The sequence below is a fragment of the Neolamprologus brichardi genome, chromosome 12 (genome assembly GCF_056152115.1).
Source record: "Neolamprologus brichardi isolate AB-2024 chromosome 12, ASM5615211v1, whole genome shotgun sequence".
Lineage (NCBI taxonomy): Eukaryota > Metazoa > Chordata > Actinopteri > Cichliformes > Cichlidae > Neolamprologus > Neolamprologus brichardi.
Genome location: NC_142115.1, coordinates 30,457,331 through 30,480,665, shown reverse-complemented (window position 1 = coordinate 30,480,665; position 23,335 = coordinate 30,457,331). Strand labels below are relative to the sequence as shown.

The 23,335-nt window shown below is 41.2% G+C and overlaps 1 protein-coding gene across 4 annotated transcripts in view; it reads right to left on the bottom strand.

Moving 5' to 3' along the window:
- Nucleotides 1–543: 543 nt before the first annotated feature.
- camsap1b (calmodulin regulated spectrin-associated protein 1b) overlaps nucleotides 544–23,335 on the bottom strand; it is a 29,796-nt gene continuing 7,004 nt past the window's right edge. The window contains exons 3-19 of one of the 4 annotated variants that reach the window (XM_006803833.3): nucleotides 22,082–22,344; nucleotides 16,063–16,224; nucleotides 14,790–14,870; nucleotides 14,474–14,506; nucleotides 11,702–11,843; nucleotides 11,296–11,435; nucleotides 11,123–11,219; nucleotides 9,975–10,131; nucleotides 9,520–9,602; nucleotides 9,314–9,401; nucleotides 6,800–9,107; nucleotides 6,325–6,461; nucleotides 6,026–6,240; nucleotides 4,926–5,028; nucleotides 4,656–4,765; nucleotides 4,260–4,378; nucleotides 544–2,871 (exon numbers count right to left, since the gene is read on the bottom strand). In XM_006803833.3, coding sequence (XP_006803896.2) covers nucleotides 2,575–2,871; nucleotides 4,260–4,378; nucleotides 4,656–4,765; nucleotides 4,926–5,028; nucleotides 6,026–6,240; nucleotides 6,325–6,461; nucleotides 6,800–9,107; nucleotides 9,314–9,401; nucleotides 9,520–9,602; nucleotides 9,975–10,131; nucleotides 11,123–11,219; nucleotides 11,296–11,435; nucleotides 11,702–11,843; nucleotides 14,474–14,506; nucleotides 14,790–14,870; nucleotides 16,063–16,224; nucleotides 22,082–22,344 — 4,535 coding nt within the window. In that variant the 3' untranslated portion in view covers nucleotides 544–2,574. Of the gene's footprint in view, nucleotides 2,872–4,259; nucleotides 4,379–4,655; nucleotides 4,766–4,925; nucleotides 5,029–6,025; nucleotides 6,241–6,324; nucleotides 6,462–6,799; nucleotides 9,108–9,313; nucleotides 9,402–9,519; nucleotides 9,603–9,974; nucleotides 10,132–11,122; nucleotides 11,220–11,295; nucleotides 11,436–11,701; nucleotides 11,844–13,891; nucleotides 13,952–14,473; nucleotides 14,507–14,789; nucleotides 14,871–16,062; nucleotides 16,225–22,081; nucleotides 22,345–23,335 lie in introns of all 4 variants that reach the window. The other 3 variants (XM_006803835.3, XM_087849328.1, XM_006803834.3) reach the window with 3 other exon arrangements.

The following is a 23,335-nucleotide window of genomic DNA, read 5'->3' as shown; positions in this document are numbered from 1 at the left end:
ACATGCCCAAAGGTTCATCCATCCATCACCTCATTTACACCAAAGTGGTGCTCATGCAGAGGCAGTTCTGCTTTGGTGCTTTTTGAGAAGGAGCAAAAACTTTGATTCCTACTGAGCAGAAGTTGGAGTAATTTCTATTAAAAGTGTGGGCTTTATTTGCCAGCCATTGGTGAGTTCCTTCTGCTTGCCCCTGTCATGATGTCAGGAAAAAAAACCCTCCTGCTGTTTAAACCTGAATCATGTTGAATGAACTAAAGAGATGCATCAAGATAAATACAGATTATTTTTTAAAGTGAGGTAAAGTCCCGTTTAAATGAGAAACCTGTCATTCTGGGAACACTTTTTCTGTCTTGTTAGCTTTCATTCATTAATAGGAAAAAGTGTGTTTCAGTGAAAAGATGCAGACTTGCTCCTCGAGAAAAAAAAGTGTGACAATTGCAAACAAAAAAGAAAAGTTGTGATGTTTTGTTAATCAACATGGTGTCAAACAGCAGCAACAGAAAGCAGTGAATCTAAATGGATAAATAAAGCCATGAGAAAATCGAAATGAAAAACGTGACTTTTATTTACTTGAAAATTTATTCTGCTTCAGTGCTTCCATTTTAAAATAAATAGATGGCATGGGATCAAAGATAAAAATCAACAAGGATGAAAAGTACATGTGTAACAAAAAAAAAAAAAAAAAAAAAATACGGTGACCAATGCCAGTACAATCTTTTAGGTAACATGAAAATACACTACCGTACAATTAACGATCGACCACCTCTGCCACCCAACCTCCCCAAAAACACCATGCAGCAAGAGAGAAATCAAGTATTCCACAGTTTTTTGGAGACAGCAGTAGTATCATGTCAGTGACGGCCCTTCGGCTTTAATTGTCAGTGTTAAATCTTAGCGTTTGGTTTAGTTTCCACAATTATATTCATTATTTTCCCGGAGCGCACAAACAGCAGTCTTATTAATTCTTAGTTTTTATGCCCGTTCAAAAGGTAAAATCCCCCCAACAAGCAGAAAGTAAAGTGCTCGTGCAACGCTTGGGGTTGTTCTGGAGGCCAACATATGGTTTGTAAAAAACACACCAAAAAAAGCACTTTGAGTTTTGAAAAAGACAGAGAGAAGAAGAGAGACGACGTGGCAGTGTTTTGTCAACACCTTGGAGGAATGTTCTTTAATGTTGGTACATAACTGAACCACAGCCCCCCCTCCCTCCCACCAACCACCCCTCCCACACACAGAGACCCTCCCCTCCGTAGTGAATATATCAAATACTGTCATTCGAACAGGTTACAGGGCAGCGCGGAGTTACTCTTCACAACAAGAGTGCGCGAGCCGCTGCTGCGATTTAAGATGGGACAGGCTGACAGAAACACTTGGGGAGGGAAGAAAAGGCTTTGAGGGGAGTTACATTGCATGAAATAAGCCGTCGACAAGTGTTCATGAGTGCACCTTTGTACAGGACAGTTTAAGTAGTGTCCAGTGGAGAGAGAAAACACAACTAAGCTCTAAACATCAGAGAATTCCTGTTATGATGAAAAGACATAACATCAGCTTAAACTCTATTCCACATTGCTTAATTGATAAATTAAAAAAAAAAAAAAGCTAAAAAAAAAAAAAACCCAAAACAAAACATCAAAAAGCATCATTTTGTACCAAAGCCTATCATTCATCCTAAAAATCAAAAAGGATGTTTTGACAAATAAAATTCTTTAAAATGACCATCGTTATTTTTTTTGCCTTTTTTCTTTGCAATACACATATCCAGTGCTACACGATCAGCGTCTAGTTTAAAAAGCGGCTGAATAAATAGACGATAGTACCACGATGCGTGAAAGGCCAACGGATGTCTGAGGGATACCCGAGGAGCTCCCCCGTGACTAAAGAAGAAGACAGTTCAGAGCAGCAGGTTTTCTGGAGATCCCTGGTGAGGCAAAATTGGTAATGCCAGCCTGATTCGACAGATTCGACAGTCCACACGGGGAGAAACTGTAGTTGTGACAGCAGTGTAGTCCTAAAGGGTTGTACAAAGTTCCCTTTTTTCCGATTTTCTGAAAAGAGCGACATAAACCCCCCCCAGCCAACCCCGATGTCCCCACCCCCTTTTGTGTCCAAATTTGTCCAAAAGAAGAGGCATTTCTGGAGAGAAGGAAGGATTTTTAGTGCTGCAGCTGAGCTCTCAACCATGACAGTGCTGAACTAATAAATACTTCATGTAAAAATGAACATCCACCACATATGAGGGGGGGGAAATGCCACATGCTTGAGCCATGGTTGTTGTTGAAAAAAACAGAAGAGAAAAAAGTAATCAGGTGGACTCAAAATGACCTGAACAGATCCCACTGACATCACAGGAAGAAGAAGCAAACTGAGCTGGCATTCCCTCTCACATCGCAAGCACCGGACACACACACACACCTTTGTTTCTGCCTCGGTCCACCTACAGATGACCGCATGTCCATAGTGGCCTCTCTCCCATGTAGGTTTCCATCCCGAGCTTTGGGGCGTCATTGCAGTCAGAAAACAAGCAGTGTGAGGATAGGATGAAGTGGATGAAGGTGTGTTTCCAAATCCTGCCTGCTATTTTCCACTTTTCTTTGGCACAGCGCTTCTCTTGGCCTGCCACAGGTGGTTGTGGATGGTCAGGGCGTCCACGCTGACTGACACAGTCTTGGCAGGGATGACGGTAAACTGCTTTCGATCCGAGCTGTACTTGTACAGCTTATCAATCATCTTCTTGCTGATGCTCTTGGGTCCGGTGCCCGTCAGCTTTTGTATCTCTTCGGTGTCGGGAAAGTACGAGTAGAGTGCCCGAAACTGGCAACCACCGTCACGAAACAGGATCATGAGGTGGTTGGACTCACACTTCTCCAGCTCCTAGTGGGGTAGGGGAAGGGAGGGGGTTACAAGGAGATATAACTCCTGGGTAATTTTAAGACAACATTCTTTAAAGACACAACTTTCACCAACTTTTGCATGACGTGCTGTCACTGATTATGAAAAAAGAAATTGATCATGCTTCCAAGATAGAAGTGCCAGTGTTACTTTTGTGATCCCAAAAAGAAAACAAAAATAGTTTAAGAAAAACGAGTGTATAAATGACATCAAAATATTCATATTCTGAATGCAGGAACCTTTGGATCACTTCATTCCAGAAGATCCCAGAAGTTCATTTAACAAACATCTCAGGTAGTAAACGTGCGTCTAGTACCACAAAAAGTAGATTTCTAAAGACTGAATTGGTCCTTGTAGTCATGTTAAGAATAAGAATAACTTTATTGATCCCAGAGGGAAATTCATACGTCTGACATGGCTTATTTGCTATTTGTATGAGACTAAATAGCCTGATGTCTTCCAGTACTGATGTATTTTTGTTCCATAAAGTGGGTGAGCAGAGTTGTTCAACGTAGCTACTAACGTCTTTATTGTGCATCTTTCCATCACTTCCCCCAGCGTGTCAAGTCAGGTTCCAATTACAGAGCCAGCTTTTCTCATTAGTTTGTCCAGCCTTCTTGCATCCTTGTTTCTGATGCTGCCTCCCCAGCCTCGGAATGATAAGAGATTTGCAGCAATTTACTGCAGATGTTTTCCCCTTTTTGTACAGTTCATCTGTATTCAGGGACCAGTCCAGTTTATTACTAGGTGTAAACCTAAGTATTTATATTTTGTTACAACCCCTTTGTCCACCCCACAAACATTTACAGGCTAGAGCGGGAGCCCTAACCTTCCTAAATCTACTCTCTTTTCCTTTGGCAATCGTGGCTCAAGAGTTAGCAGTTCATGTTTGTAATCGGAAGGTTGCCGGTTCGAGCCCCGGCTCCGACAGTCTCGGTCGTTGTGTCCTTGGGCAAGACGCTTCACCTGTTGCCTACTGGTGGTGGTCAGAGGGCCCAGTGGCGCGAATGTCCGGCAGCCTCGCCTCTGTCAGTGCGCCCCAGGGTGGCTGTGGCTACAATGTAGCTTGCCATCACCAGTGTGTGAATGTGTGTGTGAATGGGTGGATGACAGGATGTGTAAAGCGCTTTGGGGTCCTTAGGGACCAAGTAAAGCGCTACACAAATACAGGCCATTTACCACCTCTTCTTAGAGGTGTTCAATATGAGGTAGTTTTTCTGACTCCAGTCACTGAAGGCACAAGATCCCTACAGTCAGATTCCTGTCCATTCCTCACACACCAAAAAACAAACAGACAAACAAAACCAAACAAAATCCCACCAGCATCTTTAGAAATACTATACTACATGCTGATACCACCCCACACTAACCTCTAGGATCTGGTTCTTCTGGGGCTCGTTGACTTTGCCAGCCAGGCAGCAGTGAGAGATTGCATTATGGATGATTGGCTTGTTTGACTTGGCACTGGGCTCCTTGAAGAGTTTGGGGCCTACAGAAGAAAAGCCATGAAAATGTAACAGAGGACTAAGTCTGATGACAAATTTAACTACAGCTACGACACCCACAGTAGGTGTCACTTGCTTCTGACCAATAAAAATCTCCTTAGCATGTTCAGAAAAAAATATAGTGACCAAAACAGTGATATTCACATATCATTTTAAATGTTCCGAGACTGATATATTGATCTGTTTATCACTAATCAATGAATAACTATAAAAGATTTGTAGTCATAGTAAAGACTGATCACAGATCACAGAAAAACTTGCCAGTATATTCAGCCATGGAAGTGATGGAAGAGGCGGTGGAGCCGTTGTCCCAGTCTCTCTCTGCAACTCGACTGTTCCGACTGCCTGGAAATGACTCCACAGAGTCACAGCTGGACACAATGGCACATGAATGGGTGGATCAATAATCATGACAGAGGGCTTCTTGGGTAACAAAACAATTTGAATATAGACAGCAAATCCTAAACTTGCATAATATAACAAATTCTTACAAACAGTAAACACGTGAAAGAAAGAGTCTGGGAAATTTACCGCTGGGAGCCTGCACCTCCAGAGTTTACGCTGTCGGCCTCGTTGGTAGCGGCAGATGCGAGAGACAGACTGGAGCCTGACTGGGCGTTACTCAGTTTGTCAGCTATGTAAAACAAAGGAGACCATTTGAAAAATGTAGGAAAAGTTTGGTTGTTTTTGTTTTCCATTTTAATGTAATTACAATATTTTATCAATACTGAATAATGAGTCCATTACCAGATTCTAAGAAGGTCTTTGTTTCAGTAAAAACCAACACTTTTATAGATGATATATGGAGAAGAGCTCTTTAGCTTGTTTTTTCCTAGATCTCAGTAGTTTGGGACAAGAGCCATGGTCTAACCATCTCCATACTCCGTTAGAGGGGCCCATCAGGGTTAAGTGACCTAACGAAAGTACTTTGATGACTCACAGACCATGAGAAACTGTTTCGTCATATCTGATGAAATGAATATTGAACTTTCTCCAGTTCCAGATATACACACTTATTTGTAACCCTACAATCAAACAAGGTGTAGGCTACATCAGTCCAAAGACATACAGGAGGTGCTTAACGTGTATAGAATAAAGCACAAACGTATGGTTAAATGTGGTCTGTAGTCTAAAGTGTTTGGGAAAAGGCCTGCGTGAGCTTAAATGAATCGGCCAATCAGGATGAGAGAAACTTAAAAAAAAAAAAGTATGCCAAACTCAAGGTTGTCATTTCTATCAATAGTGTTTTAAATGAGAACTAAGTTAAGTTTTATCTGAAAACCTACTGGGTAATTCAGTCTTTTATTTTGAACAAAAGCCCTCCAAAAACCACTCAGCTTCAACCCTTCTGAGTTTTTGTTCTAGACTGTGAATAAAAATGAAATTTTAAAATCAGCCTGAGAACCAAAATGTCTCAATACTCTAAAAATCAAAATAATATCAGTGTCATAAACAGTAAGTGTGGAACATATAATTATTAGTAAAAAATAAAATAAAATAAAAAATAGCCCACAGTCAGTCAATGTACCCCACAGCTCAGCTGGAAAAACAAATGAAGCGCACCATGCTGTGACATTTACAGAAAAAAAGATTTTTAGCTAAATGTCAAAGTGGTGATGTAACAGTCTTACCTGTAGAAGAGCACTTGGAGAAATTATCGCTGGAGGATTCCTCTCTGAGGACAGACTTGGGTCTGTGCTTCTGCTTCGGTTTGGGAGTTTTGGGCTTCACAAGGCCTTGTTCCTCAAACATCTCTTGTTGCTTCCTCCGCAGATACTCTTGCTTTATCAGCTCTCGCCGTGTCTTCTCCTCCTCTTTACGCAAACGATCCTCCTCGGCTTTCCGCCTAGTGTTGGCACCAAACACTGGAATTTTAGTAATTTTCCTAACAAATAAATTGGAAATCGATGCCAGTGTGAAAATAATGTACCTGGCTTCATCACGTTTGAGCTCAGATTCGGCCTCTAGTTGTTGTTTACGTAGTCGAGCCTCCTCTGCTTTCTTCTGCTGCTTCAGCAAAAACGCTGCTCTCTTCTTAGCGAGCTCATCCTCCGCTTTCTGCTCATCCTAGAACATGGAAAAATATAATAGAAGAATGTATTAAATCTGCAAATAATAACAAATGTGGTTAAACATCAAAACTGAAAACTATGCAATCTGGTTATTTAATAATTAGAATCACGTTTTCCATTTACCAAACAAAAACAAGCAAAAGATTACAAATTCAAAGTATAAATACAAATAAATATAATTTGCATTTCAAATATTTTTTTTAATCAGCAAAATATGAAATTATAAAATGTGGGTCAATGTGAAAAACTATTTATGTTAATCATTTATAATTGAAAGAGTGTATTAGGGAATTAATAGACACTTGAGGATGCCTGTTATTTATTTATTTTTACCTTGAAGAAGAAGCCCAGGACTGACTTCTGCTCTCCATCATCTCTCTCTGTTGTTTTGTCCTCAACACCACCCTCTTCTTCTTCTTCTTCAGGTGCCTTCAGCTCTGACAGATCAACCTCAATGAGGTGGGTTTTGTTGCGTTGCGCCTCATCTGATGGTATATTCTCTTTCCCTGAACCGTCTGAAGAGTTGAGCTCAGACTCTCTGGTGTTGCTGGACAGGCACTCATCAAAGGACACTTCTGGAGGAGCCAGTGATGTCAGGTCCACTCTGGTCGGCAAGCGAATGTTTGCTTCATCATGAAGTCGGAAGGTGGCACTCCGAACGTGGCCAGATCCTGGCTTGTCAACTGTCTCCACTACTGTGGGGTTTCTGGGACTGTCGGGCTGCTCAGTCCTGGGGGACCTGCCCCCAGCTGAATGCTTTGGGTGTGGCAATGTCTCTGATCCACTCTGGGTGGGTGTGAGGGTCCTGGTGGTCTGGCGGCTCTGCTCCTTGGCCATCTTTAGCTCAGATGGTTTGGATCTGGCGCTCCGGCCAGAGCTTAGTTTGGGGGGTTTCCTGGTTGGAGCGGTGTTAGTGCCAGAAAGATGTTCCACAAAGTGAAAGCCTGCCCCAGTCTTGGAATCTCCGTTTTTGTCGCTGGTGAGAGCAGGAGGTGGAGCTGCACCAGGTGGGGACTGTACATTCTGTTTCATCAACATCTCCTGCTGCAGTGAAAGCTGCATCATTTGTTGCTGGATGCTGCCAATAGCTTCATTTAGCAGCTCGATAGAGCGACTGCACTCATTCAGGTCCAAATCTTCATCCAGATAGAAGCTTCCACCGTTCCCTTTCTTTTCTGCTTCTAAGGCACCAGACGGGGTGGTCTCATCCACTTCCTTCTCCCCTCTCATGGTATCAACACACATATCATCTTTACTTGATGGTCCTTTCTCCCCATTGAGCTCATCTTTAGAGATGTCAGCTTTAAGCGGGTTGGGTAATGTGTCACTCCTTCCTCCACCTTTCTTTACTATATGCAGAAAGGCTGCTTTTCCCAGCTTCTGCCTCTGTCTCGCTGACAGTACTTCCATCTTCTTCTTCTGATGCTCAATGGCACGCCGCTTCTCTTCCAGCTGCATTCTGAGCTGGACCAGTTCAGAAGCCAATACATTTGCACCGCCGCTGCTATTGCCTGTACGATAGGATCCTCCCAAGGGGGAAGAGGGGCTCTGGTCCCTCTTAATCTTCCATGAGGAAGCCAGGGGGCCACTGCACTCTGATCCATCTGGAGTGGTCCTCTGGGAACTGGAGGCACTGGAGCGTAGGTCATGGTTGCTGCCAAAGCGCTGCTGCTGAGCTTTACGCTCAGCAAAAGAGGTCATGCGCACGCTGCCACTGGCCATGCTGCTGGCCTGGGAGTGTGTGCTGAGACAGGGGCTGGAACGACCACTGCCACCATTAATATCTTTGTCTTCATGCTCTTTCACATTCATGTCTTCTTGGAGTTTGGCTGATTCTTCTTCCTCCTCGTTGAAGGCTTTCCTGGGCCAGAGTGTTTCTTTAGTGGTTGCGGCTTCATCCAAATCCTCTTCCTCCTCATCCAGGTCCCCTAGGTCACCGTCCTGGCCATTGCCAGGCTTTAGTTCTTCAGAATCTGAATGCAAGTAGAAACCCTCAGCTGGGTCCCTGGAGGAAGGTTCCACACTGCTGCTGACAGTTAGCCTGAGACTTGCCTGACTTTGAACAGGCTCATCTGACAAGCCTTCCTCAGCTGGAGGAGGAAATGTTTGGTTCAGATTGGAGGGAGCTTTCCTGCGAACAGCAGATGTAGATCCATTTTCTCTGCGTAAAGAGCCCCTTCCTGCAGACCGGGACACTTCACCACTCTCCTCCTCCTTGTTTAGGCATACAGACTTCTCTTTAGCCGTTTTGAGCACGGCAGGCATTAGTGGTTCAAGGTAAAAGCTATCTGGTGTCAATTTGGAGTCAGTGGAAGGTTTGGATCCAATTTCAGCAGCTGATTGTGTCCCCTCAACCCGTTTGGAGATGGCAGGACCATCGCTCTTGGCTACGGTCACCGGAGTTTCTTCCTCATCCTCTGTATTGACATTAGTCAGAAGGCTGTGGCCATTGACTCTACGTACTGGAGGACGTGATGGCAGGTGTACAGAAGTCTGGTGTTTGGGAGTGACATTGATGACATTGGATGCCAGGCTGTCCTTACTAATTGAGCGAGCCAGACTAACGCTGTCACCAGAAGCTATGTCTGCATCACTGTCGGTGGCTGAGTGCAACAGATAAGGGCCCATTGTGGACACTGGTCTGCAGAAAGAGATCATGAGAATAACCTCAGCTGTAAAGTCTGTACTATATGCACAATACAATTAGTCCTTACAGAATTTAAAATTTTATTCATTTTTTGCCTTAATTACACAGTTAAGACCAACACTGGTCACATAAACAAGTTAATCACAACTAGCTGTATGAAGAAAGCCTTTTATTTTAGATCAAAAGTGCAATTAAAGTACCTCTGCCTCTTGTCGGGCCATGCTACTACAGAGCCTCTGACTTGTTGTCCGTCCATCTGAGTCAAGGAGTTCGAGCGGTTTCTCAAACCTACCCGGAAATACACAGGTGCAGATTTAAGTCAGCATGACGTAAATCCGAACTATTAAATCCTACTATACAGGTAATGCACGTACGTTTAAAAAAATAAAATCAAGATTCATCTTACCTGCATCGTCTCCTTGTTGCTTTTGTTGTCTCTGTCGCAGGGGCAGAAGTGGGTGCGAAGGACTGAAAGTTGGGCCCCCTTTACTACAACCAAAAATAAGACACAAGAGGTTGGCAGAAAATTTATGAACAGCTTAGTTTTGTGTGTTTTGGATCTTATCGTACAGACAATAGGACCCAAACCCACTTTAAACCAATCTGATACATCTCATTATATTTCAGCATATTCACTACAAAAGCCCAGTATTTTACCACATAACAGACAATCAAGGTCCAACAACATGCACAAGGTCATCTTAACACAAGTGATCAGACACAGGGTTAGATGTGAAGGACACATGAGAGCGAAACACAGCCATCCCTGCATATCTACCCATCCTTGTGGGTCTATTGTAACTGTTTAGACGACGGGATCATGATGAAGTGGAATGAGAAGGAAAGTGAGAAAAGACTTACAGGGGGTCAGAGTCTTCAGGGTGCAGGAAGTACCTGTTACAGACTTCAGGGCTGCTCTGGTTGTCGGCCATACCAGGACTAGCTAGGAAGCTTCGCTTGGTGGCGTTGGAGATGGGCACTGATGGACGGGCACTCTTGGGATGAGCTATGGCTCGAGCTGAGTAAAGGACAAGGACAAAAGTCTTGACAACTGACTATTAATGATGAGGATGACTAAACTAGCTGTACTTGGGAAAACAACTGAGCTTTAGTTCTAAGGACAGAGAGCACTCTGTAGGGTTGGACCAGAGGTTTTATTTCAAGATACACCAGCGTACCATACAGTTTTTTGTGACCATGGGTAGGGCTGTTCGATATAACGATATATATCGGATGAAACGTCTATTGTTTCATTTTACGCTATCGTTTGTTTTGTGGTGTCGCAAAATAAACTGTTTAGGGCAATATTTTTTCATTGTTTTGATGGTCACTATAGTGGCTATATTAATTTCTTAAAGTTCTCTCTTTCTCTTATATTTTATATAACCACATTAAGGATAGACAAGCGCCTGTTTTTATGCGTTGTGGTTAGCAACAACGATGGTAACAGCATCACGTGTCCGCTTGTTTATGTTCCACATAAACCTTTCACAATAAAGCTCAAGATCCTGTTGAGACTTTTCAAAATAAACTGAATCACGTGAAAGAGCAGATTATTTACGAATGAGAATTAAAAAAGAGCCGCCAGGTGCTAAAAAATAAACCTTAGACTCAAACGTTAGAACAGGCTTTTCCCCGCAGCACGCTGTGTAATAAATACTCACAAAGAAAACGGCGGCCTTTACAACGTATGTCTGAAAATCGTATCGTTTCATGCATCGGTTAAAACACTCGACTCCAGCTACATGACGCGCAGCTGGAAACACTTCCCGCAAGACGAGCTGCCCGAGATTCACAGAATTTACAGAAAATGTTACATTTTTGTGATTTATATCGTTATCGGGACGATAGAATTCTAATATCGGGATATGAGATTTTGGTCATATCGCACAGCCCTAACCATGGGAGACCACGAAACACTACAATGTAATTCACCACATATGCATGCTTCCTTCTCTAATAGGCTTTAATAGTTTAATAATCTTCACTTCATCTACTGTAATACTTACGATCTTTAAACTCCTGGAGGTCTCTGGGCTGGACAAACTCTGGCTTTACTGTCTCAAACCACCAAAACAGCTCAGCGATGAACACCATCACATTGTGCTACACAAAGAGCAGATGGCACGTTATAATACTTAAAATTCACTCTGCAGTACAAATATCTGACAGCTTTTTGTACCTTGAGCACAGGCGGTGAATAGAGCATGTCCTCTGTTGTCAGATAGAAACTTTTATTCAGGTACTCATTGGCAAATTCTCTGAGGAGCTGGATGTTGTACAGGCTATCAGCGATGGAAGGGACTTCCTTCAGGCAAATATCTAATCAGGTGCACAGAGAGCAGGTCAGATCAGGACAACTTGATGACATGATGGCTATAAATGTCTCACTGACTGGACAGTGACAGTAAGTATGAGCAAGTGACAAAAATAGCATCACACAGTTATTAAATTGAGCATGTAAGTAGAGCAAGTCTATTGGTCCCTATAGAAAAATATTATTTGAGAGTAATTTGTGAGATGTAGGTAGTGAACGTGTGTGTGTTCGGGAGACAGAGAAAGAAAACACACAGGCAAGAGCATCATACCTTCCAGCTTCATGAGATCGGGGCAGTAGTAATGGACTGCAGTGAGCAGTGCAGCTCCATCACAAACATCCCTCATCAGGTCTTCCAGCAATGGAAAGAAGGGCAGCTGTCGACCGGAAGCATGTTCCCGACGATACCGTACCTAACCACCAGGGGGAGAGAATCAGGGTTTTATGAGAAGAAAAGCCACAACACACATCCCTGGAACTACCAGTCAGTGGCACGTCACAAAACATCCTACATGGAGTGACTAATATCACAAATACAAATCTCTTTCACATCACAGTAACATCTGATGTGTAAGTTTTTCTTCCAGTTAATGTTAGAACTAATTTAAGCATCAGATCAAGGTTCTCCCCAGTGGTTTCACAGTAAAAGGGCATTTGTTATGAGAGCACCAGTTAAAGGCTTCGTTTAAATTGATCAACAGCACGTTTAGTGAAGTCTGTTAAAGATGGTTCCGAATGACAAAAGCCCCAGAGGCACCATGATCACCCAATCGAGGGAGAATCCTTGAGACCTGGTTAACTGTGAGAAGATGAAGGTGAAGGTGTTAAAGATCAGTGACATGAAGAGCACAGAGTAAAAGATCAGTTTTCCATTGACTTTAATGACAAGCAGACCACCAGCAGTGAAAACCAGTGAAACCAGGTAACACGAACCAGCTGACCCAAATGTCAACAGCTTTAATCACTGGCTTACTTTTTGTGAAACAAGTGTATCATTAATACAGAAATTCAGCCTCCCAAGTCACATTTATTTGAATGCCTACTCTTTGAAGCTGGTAATCATTTCAGGAACTCACTGAGGAAATTGAATAGCAACAAGTTGAAACAGACAAATGCACACCCATTTTAGAAGCTAAAAATGAAATCACATACATCCAGACCTGACAGAAGGCCCAAGTACAATGTACTAACTTGTAGTGCTACATTTACCTCCATGTTAGGAAGAGGGCAACTCTGCAAACTAGAACAGGGAAAACTAGAACTGGAAGGTGATTATTATTATTATTATTATTATTATTATTATCCTATGTGCACATGTGTGTACACATGTCCCGCAAATGCCACTTAATTTAGTGGGCAAAACTGAAGCTATAACCTTTTCCAGATATAATATTACATTTCGACTTAGAAGGAGATGACACATAATAAATTCAAGCATAGTCCCACATTTAGTTATACTAACAGCTAGGGCTGTGCGATATGACCCAAATCTCATATGTCGGTATAAGACATCTATCGTCCTGATAATGATATAACTCACCATAATTTAACATTTTCTATAAATTCTGTGAATCTCGGGCAGCTCGACTTGCGTGAAGTGTTTCCAGCTGGGTGTAGTGTACCTGGAGTCGAGTGTTTTAACTGATGCGTGAAACTATATATTTTCAGACATAAGTTGTAACGGCCGCCGTTTTCTTCCTATTTTTTAGCACTGATGGTTCTGTTTTGCTTCTCATCCATCAATATTCTGCATGCTATTTCACGTGATTCAGTTTATTTTAAAAAGTCTCAACAGGATCTTGAGCTTTATTGTGAAAGGTTTATGTGGAAAATAAACAAGCGGACACGCGATGGTTTTACGACAACGCATAAAAACAGGCGCTTGTCCGTCCGTAGTGTTGTTATATTAAATATAAGAGAAAGAGAGAACTTTAAAAAATTAATATAGCCACTACAGTGACCTTCAAAACGATGAAAAAATATTGCCGTAAACAGTTTATTTTGCGACACCACGAAACAAACGATAGCGTAAAATGAAACGATAGACGTTTTTATATCGTCATCCGATATATATCGTTATATCGAACAGCCCTACTAACAGCCTTCACCAAAACAGCCAACTTTATACTGTATAGCTTTGCCTAATTTAAAATATATTCCATTAGAATTCAGAAAATCCAACATGACTTGAATTCTCAGAAATACATATAGTTTAAATCCAAATTCAAGTCCAGAGATTCTAGGCACTACTTAGAGTAAATAAAACACAACACAACCAAAAAAAAAATATTATAATCAGCATAAAACGAACTTTAATCTCGCTCATGGAGGGTATTCCACAAAACTATGCTGGGGCAGTTGTTGTCACAAGTCACGGGTGAAACTAACAACCAAACAAGAAGCTGTACTACAAGACAAGTTCTACGTTAGTGAGTCTCCTGACTAGGAGGGATCACTGTACCGCTTCGGAGAGTTCCTCTGGCCCCAGCATGCAGTGGGCCAGCTCGTGCATGACATCAGGCTGATACACATAGAGCAGAGATACTGTCAGGAGATTGTGGGCATATAGGAAAACAGTGCGTGAGAGCGGAAGAGAGAAACTGGAGGGAGAATGACAAAGCAGATCAGTGAGAGAATGTGGCCAGTAATGGGTCTGCAAAGCAAAGGAGAAGTGTAGGCATGGATTTTTCTCGTATTCTCACTAGGCAAGCAAATACCACACACATCTGCGCACAGAGAATCCACATGGCCTACTTGAGCTTGAAATGAGGTAGCACACATTGCATAGCTTAGAGAAAAAAAAAAGTTTGGACACAAAGGTTAGAATAACCTTACACCTTAGTGACATATTTGCCACAAGGGGGAAAAAAAGAAACAAACTAGCTGTCAGCCTTCTCCCCCCTGCTGACACGCTGGCTACATGTAGCACGTAATGAGCTTGAATGAGCCATGGAGGAGTGTGCGCACACATCAACACAGAACTATGCGTGCAAAGGGCAGAGGGGGAAGAAAATGGGGTTATGGGGCCTGGCATCCAACTTACAGGGACTAGCTTCCAATACCATTTGGAGGGAGACTATCCAGTTTGCAGGGATAAGAGAAGGGGGAAGGAGGGACAGATGAGGAACAGGAGCAGAAAGATTAACACGTCAGAGGTCAGAGACAAAAGGATTGGATCTGCTTCCAGTTTAAACAGATAAGAGTAGAGGAAGGTCAGAACAACATCAAAACGCCATTAGGGAGAAACATTCATGTGAGCGCTACGGATGCTGTTGCTGTTTTGAAACAAGTGATTGCTTGACACACCTGGATAAGACATGGAGATTTCTAATAAAGGAACCTATTTTGAGTGGCTTTACCTTTTGATGGCTAGGGGACTCCAGTGGGTGGTGCTTGACTTTGTGCTCCCTTTCTGCAATCTCCCTCATCTTCGTGTTTACCTGCAGAAGAAAAAAAGAGAATAAAAAAACAATTATTAGTATGTTTGCATGGAGTCAATAAACCACACTACAGAATGGTAATAGAGGGCTAGGAACCGGTTAGCAACTATCTGGCGACCACTGAATGCAAATGGAAACTGCATATTAAGCTACTGGTTGGAAAATTGTTCCTGCGAGTTGCTGGCTGACAGTGGATGAAATCATTGACAAAGAAGATGTAGCAACAAAAACCTCCTTGTGGATATTTTGATTGCTAATAGATTTCTATGCTTGCCTGTAGTTTGCTTGAATGACATCTGTAGTGAAATTTGAAAAAGTGTGATGCAAGGCAGAAACAAAACATTCACTTAATAAAAAATAAAAGCTGCACCCCAGCCTATAACCAAAACATTTCAAACGGCAACCTTTAATTTGAAAGCAACTTGTTTCAGTTTCAGGTATGCGGTGCACTTTTCACAAATTCACAACAGCTTGGTAAGTAATCCATACAAATGATAGATAACCACAGCAATCTGCTAGGGACAAAACATTTGCAAAGAGGTTGCCATATACTTTTTTGCGATAAGTTTCATGCTAATAGTGGCCAGTAACCTTAGAGAAAAGCTTTCTGGATACAGCAGTTAGTTAGTGAGGCATTTGGAGCAAAATTAAACAACTGCCTAGTGAGAGGTCAGGTCAGAATTTTCTTGACACAAACTTGACAATGTTAGAACAAATTGCTTTTCTGAAATTTAGTCTAAACAAATGTAATCCATTTAAATATTGCGCTAGTAGAATAAAGAACATATTCTTAGTCTCATAAATAAGAAGATTTATATCACAGTTAATATCAGAATAATTAGATTAAAATTTCCAAGATGATAAAAACAAAATGTGTATTCTGGCAGATTAATGTGGAAGAAATATTTTAGGATTATATCCCCCATCTCCCATAGACTGACAATGTTCTTTCAAAAGACAACTACAACATGAACTTGAGTCTGTGCGTGTAACAGACCTAGACTCCTGTCTATTGGACTATATCCAATCACCAATGACATAAGTGGACCACTTTATTCAGAGCCCCAGGAATAAAGCCAGCTGGATTTTAGAGGATAAAAAGCCTAAACAAGATTTGTTGTTGATAAAGAGTTTAATAATAATAATGATAATATCCTGCTGTGTGTCTTATCTGGGTCATGAGTGTCTATACCTTGTTGATCCAGAAAACCATAGCATCCTCCAGGTCAAAGGGCAGCTCCTTAGAGGCACTGAAGGTAGAGAAGCGCTTGACAGAGGCCACCACTTTCTCTATGCTGATCATCTCCACTGTGTAAGCCATCATCAGGGCATCGATCATGGGCATGTGAGCACTCTGAGTGAAAGTCAAGAGCAGAGCACATGGCAGTTCAATCCTGCTGTATTTTTTTCAGATTCCAATGCATTCAGCCAGAAATTTTAAAGTTCCCAAAACATAAAACATTACAAAGTGTTAGGCAGATGATTATACTGAACCTAAGCACCTATAGCAGGGTTCTTTTAACATACACTTTTCTGATTTAGCACAATCATCACCAATGCAGCAGAACAAGAGGTAATCCTTTACAGTTTTCAAAGACACTAAAAGCCACAAAACACTCAGTATTTCACTTCTATAAAATATGCAACTGCTTGGAAAGAGAAAAAAAACCTAAATGTTGCAGCCATTAACCTTTTTAATTTTAATGTTCCTTGTCTCATAACACCATATGTTAAATTATCATAAAAACTACATATTAATGCTGGGTGTCATCATTCATTGCCTAATTTTGTGGCACCATCCCACAGACACGGGAAAATCTGGATTGGTTTGTTTGTTTTTTTTGGTAGGGATTTTCTCATCTCAAACTGAGATGAGAAACAGCCCGAGACGCTTCTCGTCTTCCACCCGTCTCCTTTTTGTCTGTTAGTCTTTCTTCTTATCAACTTTGATGTCAAAACTGTTTTATTTATTTATTTTTCTTACTTGAGTCACAGCGAGTGTCTGAGGGGAAACGATATTCAGAACCTCCACTGTTTCCGCTGGAGCGTTGCTGTTCTTTTGTTCGCTTTTTTTAACTGTCATCACTTTGGTGGGAACACCTTAGAAAGCCGTCCCTTTTCTGGGATCCTCTTTAGACACAACTGATTCTGTTTCTTCACTTGGACTTTCTCCTTCTTTATTGCCATAGTGCTCCAGGGTTCTCTCTTGTCACATAGTTTATCACACTTCAAACATTTCTTTTGGAGCCTTAACAGAGCTTTTCTATATATGCTTTAGTAATCCACAACTCATCTTCCATCCATTCATGCAGCACCTATATTGTTTTAAAAGTTAGTAATGACTAAGCGTCCTGCTATTTAACAACCACTAACATCTGTGAATACACAGAATAGACTTCTTAAATAATGTTGCTATCCGTGGCTTCAGTGGTACAGCCATGAGGTTCTTAAACAAGTGTGAAGCTTTAAATAACCACAATGGCTTAATCAAAGCTGAAGTCTCTCAGTCGGCACAGTAGGTGTCCAATGTTAAACCCGCTCTTCAACTCGTAATGCAATCAAGAGGCCCAGCAGGGGCATCCCATCACCCATCGTGCCGACAGCTGATGCCTAAAAGTCAAAATATTGATCCTCGATGGTCAGAGTGGTAATTAGATCCAATCAAATACCAGGGAATCTTAAATTCCCTTTGGCTAGTGAATCTTTATTTTGTAAAAGTCCACTACTAAGTATTGTTACTTATGTAAAACATCATAGGCAGCACCTGAAACTATAACAAAACCATTACAAAACACATATATAACAACACATACACACGTTTCAAGCAGTGCTTTGTGCAACACACTGCTAGCTTAATCCAATTGGTGATGGAAGTGCACAGAGATTAGGCTTGTTAACATAACAAATGAGAGCTATTCAGAGCTTTCTCCACTGCATGACCTACATGAACACAAACAACACTAAAATACTAAAATACACTTCCAAACAAACTAACATGGTATTGTCTGAGACATGGAAAAGTTAAGAAAACAAAGTAGGAATGACTATTGTGCATACGGGAATCTAAAAACTGCTTAGCTCTGGTAGCTCTTGGTCTCAAAATCAGACTAAAACGTTTTCATGAAAGAAGCCAACTAAAGGGTAGGGCTGACCTAAATACCATTTTGGGGGCTTTTAGGGTTTGTTGAGAATTATTTGCAAACATCTGAATCTTTGAACACTGAGAGAATCATAGATCAAGGTCTGGGGACAGAGGCAACCACTGTACCTACAACAGTTTTAGGAGCCCTTTTAGTTTTTTGTGTTTCAAATGCTTCCTTGGACACCAATGAACATAACAGAACAGAACAGAACATAACATAATAGGCCAAGGGGTAAAAAACGTAAACATTTGTCGATGGAGTGAGACTTTTGCTCTAATTTGCCAAATGAGGCAGCTCTCTTGGCTGAACCACACTTATTACTTACAACAGTGTAAAGGGTAAGAAAGACAGCCCTTTCATTTTTGTTCTGCATGTGGGGCAGGAAAACCCTGAGTAAATTCTCCAAAATTTAAAATGGCTCAAAGTCTTAGCAGGATATAATACTACAAGAGCAGAGAGGAAACCCCCCCAAAAAGAAGCCAATATTATTCTTTACCCTAACTACACTATAAATAAATCCCATTGATTCTGAACAAATACATACTGTATTCAATTTAAAACATCCAATGTGGTATGCAGAAAACAACAAAACATATTTAAACTTGACATTAAATAACATCAAAATAGCATATTTAGGATACATGAAAGTGTAAGATGTTCAATCTTTTGTTCTCCTATAACACCATGGCCTTCAACAATGCAGCATGTAGCCCCATGTGGAGCAGGGGCTGCTGGTGCCCCAAGCTCTGTGTGTACACACTGACCATGTGTGCGAACACACTGTAGTATAAATTGGTCTACAACAAAGGGTAGCTTCACAGGATTTTTCAAGCCCCAGCTGTTTCCCAAAAAAGAGACAGGCAAGGTGCAGAGGAAGTGTCTGTAGGTGTAGGATCCCCTTCATTTAAACAGACACACAAAGTAGGAAAACACAGGTTGCTATGGAAACACCTTGTCAAGTCAGCAATATGGCAGTGGGGGTTTCAACAGTCTGTCACAGATAAGTGGTGTCCTGTTCAGGATTTTCTAACATCCTCACTTGGCTTTGTGTCTGGCCGCTTACATACCGGCCTGCCTGGATTATTGTATCAGACTGCTGGGAGGAAAAGCAGACGTACATCACTTAGGAGCCAGCCTGCAGAGGAAAGGCCTGCTCAACACCACTGCTGGTTTCCATGGTAACAAAGGGGTAGGAAGTAGGGAGATGTCTAAGAGCAAATGAGGCTGTTGGTGTTCATCCTATCCTGTGTGAAGTGCTCTTAGTTAAAGTGTGATACATCGTAATTCATCACCAAGGGTTCTGCATTCATTCACACGGATCTGCCATGGTGACTCAAGCTGTGCAGATGTGGAATAAATGCAGAGGGCATTTAACCTCATTATGAGGTGATCTGTGAAAATCTTACAAGGATTACACTTGCCTCAAGACAACTAAATGGGTCAACATGGCAAGTAACCAGTCACCAACATCTTTACCATTTTGCTAAGTAGAAAGCTTGAGAAAGGGAGGACAGCTAGGCTGGATAAGCATTTAAACTGAGCGTTTAGGGAGCTTTTCCAACAGATGGATGAAAATGAAGGTGATAAAAATACCAGACCAGCAAACCTCTTAATGCTAATGCCCCCCACTCTGAGGGAGCACAGGGATCGGTTTTTTTAGCAGGATTTCTATTATTTAATGATCCAGCCAAGGAGAGGGGAGAGTCATTGTATGTTGCTTTTGCATATGATTGCAGCAGTGATTGGAAAACTGACCAATAACTCTTTATGTTAGACACTGAGAACAGGGACCGCCATCCAAATGCAAAAAATAAATAAAAAATAAAAAATCATAGTGCATCTGTCTTACTCCTTAGTTGCTCACGTCAACTTGAGCTATACACACATTATGTCAAAGGGTCAAAGGAATGTACTACAAATCAAATTCACCATAGCCAGGCTTTTTTGTGTTAGCTGGATCACCAAAACCTAAAACTGCTTTCCTAAATAACGAGTATCGCAGTAGAGGTCATCGACTTTACCTGTTAACCCAGGCTTTCTAATTTAGGATTTGTGTATGGAGTAAGAGTCAAATGACCTCTCAGCAAACAAATAAATTACACATTTTACAGCATGCTTCATTCAGAGGTATTAGAAAGGCCTACCTCAAAAGTTTGCATGTAAGGAATGTATTTCTTCCTCAGAGAATATATAAAGTGTTTAGAGGCCACTAAAAAAGCAGCGCATTAAAAATACGTTAATCAAAGCTGATTTTTAACCTCGACACTGAACATACACAAGGCCACAAATTTACTGAATATGAGATAACTGCATCAGTTAGTGTTGGTTGTTGATAAAGATTACCTAATGTCAATTTCAGTTTCGAAGACCAGAATTATCTCTAACTTCTATATTTCCAGGTATACTTCAGAATGATTCAAATAAAATAAAAAAGCAAAAAAAAACCAAAAAAAACCCCCAATGTAAACAGTGCAAATTATTCATTTATACCAATGGTGGAATTTCATATTTGAAAATGTTTAAACTAGTGCTGCTTCACTCTGCTTTTATCAACACAAGTTGTAGCCATATTATTTAAATAAACGTATTTATACGTATTGTCAGTTAAGAAGTGAATGGGGACCTTTGTGTTTAACTAGTGGCCAATTCAATGACCAGAGAGTTGCACGATTACACTGTGCAGGAGTGCCAATTAAACTGTGATTAAAATTGCAGTGTCTGCCCACCTTTCAAAGATAACCTTGATGGCATTCTGTCACTGTTGCGGGATTTGACCAAATTATTAATTTGATTATGCCCAACTCTGCTTTTGAATAATTCTAAAATTACCAACTTCTTTCAGATTTAGTAACCAAAATATCTACAGTGTTATCAATAACAACCAGTAGAAAAGAGTAAGCTCCTGCCTTAAATCAAATGCAATAATCAGTAATAATAATTACTGACAACTCAACTCTACCTCCTGTTGTATTTACATAAAAAACACACGGTGGTTTATCTGATACTGTGGTATCATCTTTTAACATCACAGTGATGTTTATCCTTTAACTTGTGTAAAAAGAGCTAACTGTTAGTAAAGATATGAGTAACCTGTGAGTAGTGGAAAAAGACTCATTACAAAAGCATATATAGTATGAAATAAGTGCTTGTGTTAATTAAATTAACTGTGGCTAAACTCTTTCAAGACAGATTAAGGACAACAACACCTTTGGACAATGAAGGAAAAAAAATCAAAAAAAAAAAAAAAAAAAAAAAAATCACACCCACACCTTTCACGGTAACCCCATACACACCTTGCATGCCAGCAGTCAAATGTCACTTATCCATTTGAATAGATATGATGCAGGAAATATTCAAATATTCTGGACACTGTACTAAAAGCAAAGCATGCTTAAAACTCTTTACAAAGTGGATAATGTAAAGAATCTGCAAATGTTTTTGGTTTTATGTGCACTGAGAGATGTTTTTAGGTTTGCTGGTATTGCTGGATAATAATAAAGGGACTACTAACTTTCACTGACTTCACTGAAGAAAGATAATGCATCTGAAGCAGGAAGAGCTCATCCCCTGATAGACAATCTGTGCTGCTGAGATACACTTTGTAATTGCTATTAGTTTCACGGCCTATATGAGCCTGCATGTGTCAGCTGATCAATAAAAGCATTAACATACCAGTATTATAGTACGTTTTAATTTCAATCCAAAGCAGCAGCTACATGTGAAAATAACAAATCAGCTCCTAAATTTATTTTTCCACAAATTCATTCATCACTAACTTGCTAGCCCCTGCCCTTACGATCTCATGTTTCCTTACTGGCTTTCAGGAGAGAAGATAGTTTACTTTAGGCTTTGGAGATCTACCACAAGGTAGAGGGCCAATCTAACAAGAACATGCAGCAGGTGGAGGCCTTCCTTATGTACTGCTACACCAGTTTACCATGTGTCAAAGCAGAACAAGTACTACTAACTGTCCATCGACTGGACAGGAGACTCACTAGACAGGCAGGTGACAATATTAGGTGTTATTGCCACAAAATACTGCAAAATTTGAGAGGATTTTGGACTCACCATTTTGATGGGCATACAGGCCAGGTCCCCCTCTGTAACAGGTGTGTCATCACTCTCCACCACATAAATGCCCTTCCTGGACAGAGCTTGGATGACAGACATGTGGGACTGAAGAGACGCTGCCTGCTCAGTTTTGAGGATGAGGGCACAGACACGGCAGTAAAGCTCACAGGACAGCAGCAGACGAATGACAGGTGGCTTGATGTGTTCCTGGTCATACTGGTCTGTATAGAACGGGTCCCTTAAGTCCTCTGGAATATGGTCTGCAATGGAGAGAGTGTTTGAGGGGTAAGTCAGTGCCCAAAATTCAGGAAACATCCTGAAGCAGTATATGAGGTTAACACTAGGTCAAACTATACATGGACTGAAGACATACAAAAGCTGGTTAAGATAACATACAAAATACTACATAAAAAAGCAGCCACAGCTCTGACTGCCTCATCTACAGGCTACAGTAATGTGACAAAGCCCAGTGCTTTCCATGTGATATTTGTTCTATACCACTATTAGTTTACTTGTAGCAAACATGAACTTTTTTAATTGCAAGTTACAAAGTATTTCCTCAGGAGCGTATCAGGGAAACAGATCCTTGATAAGCCAAGACCTCAGTGAGACTTCTCAGGTGACACTGTGGACTTTGCCAGCATTAATTCAACAGTGCTGCAGCACAAAAGTCCCCCCCCAACCCCCAGGACCCACAAAAAAAACCCAGTTGAGCTACAGAGACAATTCTGTTGCTTTGAATATGAAGTCATTCTCATAAACAGAAACCACAGCCATATACGGGCATGAGACAAAGCGGCTCTCTCGAGGCATGCACAAACTACATTTTTACTGTAAGGTAAACCAGACACAGGAATAAAATGGGTGTAAAGGCATGTGCAAACCTGTCCAAATTCAAAACAGAACAGGGACATGATTGAAATGACCCTGTTCTGTAAAATCTGTTCTTAACGCTGTCTGAGCCCCAGTAATACGGCATGAGCTGCGTGTGTGTGTGTTGTGTTCTTAGCCTCTGCACTGACTGACAGGATAAAAGGAGCCACTCGTCAGCAATCTCCTATTCACAAAAACTGGATGGTGGATAGCTTCTAACAACTGGTTTAGTGGATGATGAAGTACCAAGCGCAAAAGATGAACTGTAAAAGCAGGCAGGGTACATATGTACAGAGCCTTTGAGAAGAATGTAAATTCAATAAAATTTTAAGGAAAGAATAATTCTTTAATAAACAATCGACACAATAGAGACTTATC